General features: G+C 42.3%; 1 protein-coding gene across 1 annotated transcript in view; it reads left to right on the top strand.

The window, feature by feature from the left end:
* Nucleotides 1-1,965: 1,965 nt before the first annotated feature.
* mov10l1 (Mov10 like RNA helicase 1) overlaps nt 1,966-8,777 on the top strand; it is a gene marked incomplete at both ends in the record, with an annotated part of 31,932 nt that continues 25,120 nt past the window's right edge. Inside the window, 2 exons of the mRNA XM_080002887.1 lie at nt 1,966-2,025; nt 3,606-3,708. Of these exons, the coding sequence (XP_079859013.1) occupies nt 1,966-2,025; nt 3,606-3,708 (163 nt within the window). The remainder of the gene's footprint in view (nt 2,026-3,605; nt 3,709-8,777) is intronic.

The following is an 8,777-nucleotide window of genomic DNA, read 5'->3' as shown; positions in this document are numbered from 1 at the left end:
TGCTTTGTGAGGGGAAAAAAAGGAAAACAAAAAAAAAAAAGGAATAAATGTACTGCAGCCCCCCTGCAATTCATACAATGACCTCTAGGGGGGCTACGGGCCCCAGTTTGGGAACCCTGGGCTAAAAGAAGGTTATACAACATTTGGTTATGCATGCATCCGTTCTACCATAATGCATAACAGATATAAATACATTCTGAACAAAAACTCTGGCCCCAGTCCATGTTCTTAGCCTCCCCGCCAGTGTTTTATATACATCCATCTTGCCAAATGTATTCATATTTGCATGTGGTTCCCATAATGAAACGGAATGCAGAAGAATCTCTGAAGGGATTATCTAATTAATCCCATTTTTTTGCCGTGGGCTACACTTGTACACCGTGCACTGTACATATTGTAATCAAAACCTCTGAAGATTTTCTCTGGTTTTCATGGTTTTGCATGGAACGATCCATATGAACTCAAATGCAACCTCTAAACGAATTTCCTCTTCCCTTAATTTGGAGAAACCATGAAAATAACAAATCCTCCTCGACCTCCTCGCAATGCCATTCTACAGTAGCTAGGATCAGCGAAGGGCCTGTGGGGATCCTCAGTCGCTCCGATACTAAACGGTTCCAGGCCTCCCGAGGAGATGACCTGATGGAGCCCAGCTCCGGTCCTAAAATCAGATTGTCTCCACTGTGCCTGGATGAGGCACTTCACCCTCTAATTACAGAGGGGAAGTTTACTGTCAAGGACTATCTGATTTGGGCCAGTTTCCCCCTGATCCCCACGATAGCTGGTATAAATTTAGAGCATTCGTGTTCATTAAACAGGGTCAGTGGGGTATCCAGTTATAGCAGCAGTGTGAGATGGGACCTGATGGCCTCATTTGCACTCCATCGGTATCTGGTGGGGAATGGAAATATTGACACCACCGCCCTCGTGTGGGCACAGTAGTAACATGTATTGTACAGTATCTATCTATCTATCTATCTATCTATCTATCTATCTATCTATCTATCTATCTATCTATCTATCTATCTATCTATCTATCTTTCTATCTATCTATCTATCTATCTATCTACATATCTAAGCACACAATTGGACAGCTGCTTAAAGTGAACCATTATTAAATACAGTGGTTGGGGTTTTTTTTGTTTGAATTTGAATTAAATTGAATTAGAATGGATCAGGTTTTAATGGAGGCAGGACGAGTGTTACGGAGGAAAGTCTCTCGCTGACTTTTCCACAAACTCTCCGACTAACAAGCGGCTTGTTTTCGGCCGCAGGAGCCACGGCTGCCGGTCAGTAAAGTGAAAGCTCTGGGCAGTCACTTCAGAGACAAAGCAACAACAGGCTCGCGTAGAAAACTCTGATTTGACAACAATGCACTCCTCAAATAGCTGGAAACCAAGGGTGAAACACTGTATTTTCTGGATGATATTGATGGAGGTCACTGTGGATCAGAGACATAATACCGCAGCCTGAATCGATTTGTTTACAAGCTTTAATGTTACTGGGTTCAACGAGAGGAAGCCATGAAACCCAAGAGGGAGACTTGCTCCTTTCCAAATGCAGTATCCCTGTTATTTATCCACCCAAGTTATAAAAAGTGACTTATACAATGTCATAACATTTACAGAAAAAGTGGAACTGGCTGAAATACATCTCCACATCTTGGGTTATAATGCCTTTAAATTGCCTCCCTCAACTATTTTGGAATCCACCGAGGCGCTGGTGTATTTCAGTCACGAAAAATAAATCCTGAAGTTCAACAAACCTTTATGGCATGTGGTGGGCATTCAAAATGAAATACATTACTCATACAGAGCAGCGGGGATCAAACTTAGCAATAATGCTGCTGCGTACGAAAGGTCCATCAGGTGATGAAAAGCGAAACCATTCGGACTTTCATCCTTACTCCATCACATCAGCAGGCCCCGAAGAGGTTCCCTGCCAAAACACATCAATTGAAATTGAATGCTTCAGAAGGCGTTGGGTGACAGTGGAATGCTGGGTGTGTACTGCTACGGCTTCCAGGTGAGAATGTTTAAAGGTGTTTTTTGTTTTTTTCAAGTGCACAAAATCTTCCCGTTCAGTAATGTCTCTAAAATGAGACTGTGAATGCAACATCTAGCTTCTTTTCGACACCGGAAGACAAATTGGAACTGCATCAATTGCCGAAGGGACCACACCTAGAGAAACAGGCCAATGTAAAGTGAAGTGTTTGCGATAGGCCTCAGTAATGTAGTTGTATATATATACACACACGCGCACACGCGCACACACACACACACACACACACACACACACACACACACACACACACACACACACACATAAATTAAAAAAAAAAAAATGTAAATACAGTATGTACACACACACACAGAAAAATAAATAAACATATATATGTTTAGGTATTTATATATACAGTATATATATATATATATATAGGTAATTCCCTTGTTGTATGATATTGTAAATCAAAAAATACATTAAAAACAACTAAAATTAAAATGTTTGCATTAAAAATCCAGAGTAAAATCAAACTATAATAAAGTATAGTTTTTATCATTCCTGTATTTCTGATGAATGGGTGTTAGTTATTAATTTAGGCTCATTTTGTTCCGAAATTGGGGCAGGTGAAGGAGGAATAACGGATCATCACATTTTCACAATAACTCTGGAATAACTCAAATAACTTTGTTGAATATTGTGACTTATGGAGGAAACCTCACGTGAGCGCGCGCATTTCGAGCGCGCGTGTGAAGGGTGGCCAGGTTAATGGGAAAACCTGCGAAATCATCACGCGCCGAGATCAACGCAACCAATGTTTTCTTTGGGGAGAAAGTCGTCTCAGGGATGGCGATTTGGGGTGTGAGAACTTGTGGAACACATCCGACAACGTCTCCGCCCTTTTAGGAACTTGACCGTGCGGGGGGAAAAAACAAAAAAAACCCTCCAAAAAAAAACAAAAACCCGACACCGCCAATAAGTTAATTACTGTGCATCTGGCAACACGTGAGGAGTTCTGCCGGTCGCGCCGTCTTCGGTTGAACGCGAAGCGGGAGGGAGCGCTACTTCGAGGCTTTTGTGGCACGAAAGGTAAAAAAAACAAAACAAAACAAAACCCAACATTTGTAAACGTCGACGTTGCCACCCCTTGAAACGAAGTAAAAGCTCCACATTTGTGAATCACCGGCGTTTCATCACTCTCATCGTGCTGCAAGTTGGTGGAAGCTAGCGCGGCTAACCCGTCCTACTGAAAATGTCGTGGGGAATTGGAATGTCGTCCGAACGTCTCTTGCACGTCCCTACAAAAGTGTTCACATGCCCTTAGCACATCGCAAGCTCCGTTTCACAAATGTTAGAAAATATATTTGGGAAAAAATCCGTTTTATTTTCACATTTATATAATCCTGCTTTAAGTGTCCAGTCGACTGTACTGGGTGTTCCCTCTTCTCTTCTGTTTAAATGTGTACATCTATTTTTATTGCATTCCGGTTTGTTTTCCTTCTCTTTTTTTTTGCCTTCACTGTTTTGTCAACTTCTGCTGCTGCTACTGCTGCTGCTGTTGTGTGTGAGCCCATTCTCATCCTGTCTTGTGTTGCTGGGTGCAGGATGTCACCATGATCACTGCAGTTCGCTGTGTTTTGTCCAAACTCTTGTCCCCACTGTGGAGGGCCGTGGACGTCGAAGAGGAAGGCATGTTCTTGGGTTCAGGTAAGAGCTGAGTTAACGTTTCCTATGCATAAGTTACCTATGCATGCACTTTTTTTTTTGTATATTCTGTTTCTATATTTATATAATGTTATATTTTCATTTTTGCTTTTATTTGGCAATTTTTCTTTGAAAATATGCTTGTTTTGGTACATGTAACTATTCTGGGTTTATTTTGTTTAGACTGCTTTTTTTTCTATGGAAACTTTATGTTCAGCCATGTCCCAATCTTTACCACAACAAATTACTTGTATGTGAAAATATACGTGGCAAATTCTCTTGCAGGTACTAAGCTGCTTTAACCGGACATTACCACGATTAGTTGTGTCAATCAATCATTTGACCTGGACATTATCCAGACTTTACCAAGCCAGCACCCTAGTACAAAGTCCGGGTAATGTCCGATTGAGCGGTATGTGTGAACAAAGCAGGTAATTATTCGGATCACTTACAGCAAGCGAGTGGGCTTGTCATGTGTTGATAACATTTCTATCATGCACCAGTTAATTACCTTCATCTTCGTGCACAGATTGTAGCTGCTGCAAACTCCTTTCTGCTTTCTTTATTATTCCTTTCTGCTTTCTTTATTATTCCTTTCCACTCATCTTTATTGCGGAATACTTGGAGTATTTGGACGTAAAAAAAGAAGAAAGCCCAATTACTGAGAAGTCGGTAGCCTTTTTTGCCTTTAGCTCTAGCCTTTTTTGCTACATGTGTGAAAGGGCAACTCTGGACAATGTCCGGACCTGATTATCGGGGCAGTCGGTTGTGCATGTGTGAAAGCAGCTCTATATAATCCCCTGATCACAATTATTTGAGGTGAAATCTTTGGATTCCGCAATCATGTGTTCCCATTAGAGGTGTAACAATACGTGTATTTGTCCTAAACTGTTAGTTCAGTGCATGCAGTCATACGCAGAATACACGGTAGCCTTTGTACGAGGTTTGAGGAACCAAATTTCACAAATGTGAGTTCCACTCTGGAACCTGAAGCTGTTAGCAACATGCTAAGCTTAGTTGAAGCTCATTGACATCTTACTGAATAAGTGACGTTGTGATGAGTGCAAATAAGTCAGACAGACAGGAGTTAGAAGACTCGCCTACTCTTCTAAAGGGGACCTATCATGTAAAATTCACTTTTCAGTGCTTGTGCACATACATTTTGGTCTTGATGGGCCTACTAACACACAAACTGTGAAATAAGACAACTCAGTCAGGTTTTCTTGAGCTGTCTATTTCACAAAACATGTGGTGAAACAAGCCGTTCAGCTTTACAGCCCAGCCCTACGTCACATTGGGCTTCAGTAAAATTAGAACCGGCCTCCATCTGAGTAACTCCACCCACATCTGGCGCACGAGCACACATTGCAGTGCTTGGACAAAGCTCATTCACTTGCCCGCAAAAAGAGGATGGATGTGGACGTATGGGTGCAACATTTTTATAAAAAAATTGATTTCTGCTGAAACACTGCATATTTTCCAAATGTTTATTTTCAGATTTGAACAATAGCAATGCTTGAAGTTAAATAAATCAGTCAATATTCTACTGTGATTGAAGGTTTTTCTTTTTACAATTCAATGGTTAAATAAAGATGTTATTCATATCAATTCATGCATCAGTTAATCTAATTTCATCATAATACGTAGGCTTGGCCTAGAGGAAAAAACTGTTTATATGTTGACTATATCCAATATTGTGTTGGTCATGTTTACTGAATAAAACAGAAGATAAGGAACTTAAAAAATGGCATACTAAATTAAAATATTGGTCTAAAAAAATGGCAATTAGATTATATTCACAAATTCTTCAGCCCTGCTGTAGGCTGTGGCGTGAGAGCCACTCCACGTTTCTCCAAATGAAACAGTAGATTTTATTCGATTATTTAGATATTTTATTTTTGGACATAAGGTCTTGTGGATCTGATATGACTGAAGACTCAGCAACTGGATTTCTTATTTCTTGCCTCCCATTTGTTCAGAAAGAGATTTTTAGTGTACCGATAAGGTGAAATCAGTGAAAGTTCACAGAGAAATACAACGGAATCCAGAGTAAAGCTCAAACCCTATTGGCTCACACAATCCGAAACTTGCGTTGGCTCACAGAACGGGGGACTCAGGAGGGTGGCTCCACCCACAAAAAAAGCCAACGTTTTGGAACACTGTGGTTGTGAGGCAATGTTACAATGGCTCAAATGCATAATCTAAGTGAGAGCTCAGAGACCTACAGTATATTAACTCGTTGAAAAGGAGCATTATAGGTCCCCTTTAAATCAGCTGTGTGTGAACATTTCAGGTTCCTAGTGAACTATGACAGCAGTGGTGGTTTCTCGGTGCTGTTCAAAAGTTATAGGCTATGTGCGTGGAAACATATCGAACATGCTGATGCATATTTGACGGCATCACCCAGCTGGGCCGTGCATATTGCCGTGCGTATTTAACAAATATTTTATAGGATCATCCTATTGTTGTCTTGTATTAATTAACAAAAAAAGAAATGGGGGGGGGGCCGGGCTTTCAGACAGGCGCCGGCTCCCATTGTAAGCCGACTGGTTCGCAACCAACACATTTTCTCAGCTGGAAGTCTGCGTTCTCCGTTTCTCCAAGCAAACCATATAGAAAGTGTTTTGTATTAGATTATAATTTTGTTAATATCAGTTTACTAATTGAATGAAACAATTTCATTCTTAAGTCATCAAGAACTGCTGCAATAACTCTGTCCTGTGGACAAACTGTAGAATGACAAGAGCACAGTTTTCTTGTTGTACAGAGCCACCATCAACCCCCCTCTTTGGAGAACTATTTTACCATGTTTGGGTCTATAAACAACTAATCACTACTCCTAGAGGGGGGGGAAACACCATGGGTGAGACAAATAAACATAGAACCAAACAACATGTACATGGGACAAACAAACATTGGACATTTTTTTTGTATCGGGAAAAACTGAGTTAATCAGGGTCAGGAAAACTGGAACAGGAATTGGGCCTCTTCCTGGTGTGTGTGTGTGTGTGTGTGTGTGTGTGTGTGTGTGTGTGTGTGTGTGTGTGTGTGTGTGTGTGTGTGTGTGTGTGTGTGTGTGTGTGTGTGTGTGTGTGTGTGTGTGTGTGTGTGTGTGTGTGTGTGCGCTCTCCCCACTGGTGAGTATGCAGGTCTTATCCCAATTGGTTCTGGTGTATAAGGTCGGTATTATAATGTGGCGCCTCCAAGCAGCGGAAAGTCCCACGGCTGCAGGAAAGCTCAGAGCACCCAGTCTTGCAGCCACAGAAGACCCCCGGGCCCCCAGAGAAGTTGGAAGCCCGCGGAGCAATGGCCGATCCCGAGAAGCATAAGCCAGTCCCAGGGAGCACGAGAGGCCCCGCACCTCTGAGGCGCACACCCCGAAACCCCAGCTCTCAATGTATGCTGTTGGCAAGTTAAAAATTGCGGGTGCGAGTCCTTCAAGCAAGCCGAACCCGAATCACTCACAGGCCTCCTGCCCCGTAGACCCTGGTCCGGTGGAGTGTTGTTCGGACTAGGATTTGTGTGCGAGTGTATGTGTTCTAGGCTAATATGAGTGGGATAAAAATTGTGGAATGGATGAGAAGTATGTTGCCATGTTCGATCTTGACTCACTTTGTCTTCTCGCGAGGTCACAGCATCCTCCCCATAACCTTAAAATGGCAGCTTCAAAGTAATTTTGATGGTACGCTGACTTGTAATATGAAGCCTGGCACCTCTTTCTTTCCAAACCACTCCCCAAACACCTGTTCTTGCACTATCTAACTTTTGTGTTTGGGTGCGAAACCGCATGAAAAGTGTGTTATGCTTTATGGCACTACGTCACTTGCTTGATCTTTGGCTCAGGGTTTCCGTGAGCCGTTAATTACTTTTTTTTTTACTATTTTTTTGGCTGGTAAAATTATTAAAAAAAAACTATAAATGATTAACTTGCCGCTCATAATGTCCAGTAATAATGCTCATACAAAATGCTGGCCCTCACCTGCGCCACATGATTTGTTACTTGTGCGTGCTTCCCTGGTAGACAGTCATGCCGGTAGCAGGGGGCCCGGTCCCTCCCCAGCTCCGGAAAGTGGCGAGGTCTGTGCAAGGGGTGCTGTAACCTAGGTGTACATTAAGTTTGCATTTGTAACAGAGCGTTATTGAAAATGTTATTGAAACGTGACTCTTGAAACCGGACCGCGTTTTACGACAGTGGTGTAAAAGTGCAATTGCACTCAAACTTTCAGGGTGCATATACCAAAAGTTATATAATGCTGCTGTAACTGAACATATACAATACCTACATACAATGCTCACTGACCTTACTAATTAACTTTTTCATTTTTGTCATTTAATACTGCAGAGTGAGACTAGAGGCCAATCCATCATCTTCACAAGCCACTCTATTGCCAGTTACAGCAGAGTCAGAGGCAGCATCTTCCCCTCACCCAAAGAGGTCACTTTTTGGAACTTTTTGGCCCACTTTTTAAAACTGGCCAGATTTGAAGCAGTAGTTTAAGGACGTAGTGTATTCCTACATGGCAAAGGAGGGCATTTCAATTGATTGAAACCCACTTGCCTGGTGAAAGTGAGTCTGTTTATCCTAATCTAGCCATGTTGGCAAATTGTTACTTGGCTGTACCTGCCACCTCAGTCCCCGCAAGATGGTTTTCTCGACAGCAGGTGACAGTTAAGGTGGAGGTATGAGGCGGACAAAGGGGCGTGATCAAGCACTGGCTGCGGACGACAGCAGGGTTCCCTTTTCCCGTGTGTGTGTGTGTGTGTGTGTGTGTGTGTGTGTGTGTGTGTGTGTGTGTGTGTGTGTGTGTGTGTGTGTGTGTGTGTGTGTGTGTGTGTGTGTGTGTGTGTGTGTGTGTGTGTGTGTGTGTGGCGACGGTGATCTGGGACCGGTGGTTTGAACATCTTTTGTTGTCTCGTCTTTAAGTGTACCTCCTGCTTTACCGCCAACTGATCTGTCCCCACATAGAGGAAAATAGAATGAAGCTTAAGTACCTTTAAGAGGTGCGTAATGGCCTACAGTAGCAAAGTAATCACAAATGTGATACATTGCTCCTATGGCACAGATTTTATTT

This window comes from Zeus faber (genome assembly GCF_960531495.2).
Source record: "Zeus faber genome assembly, chromosome: 6".
Classification (NCBI taxonomy): domain Eukaryota; kingdom Metazoa; phylum Chordata; class Actinopteri; order Zeiformes; family Zeidae; genus Zeus; species Zeus faber.
The sequence above is the reverse complement of the archived record's forward strand: the minus strand, read 5'-3'. Positions and strand labels throughout refer to the sequence as shown.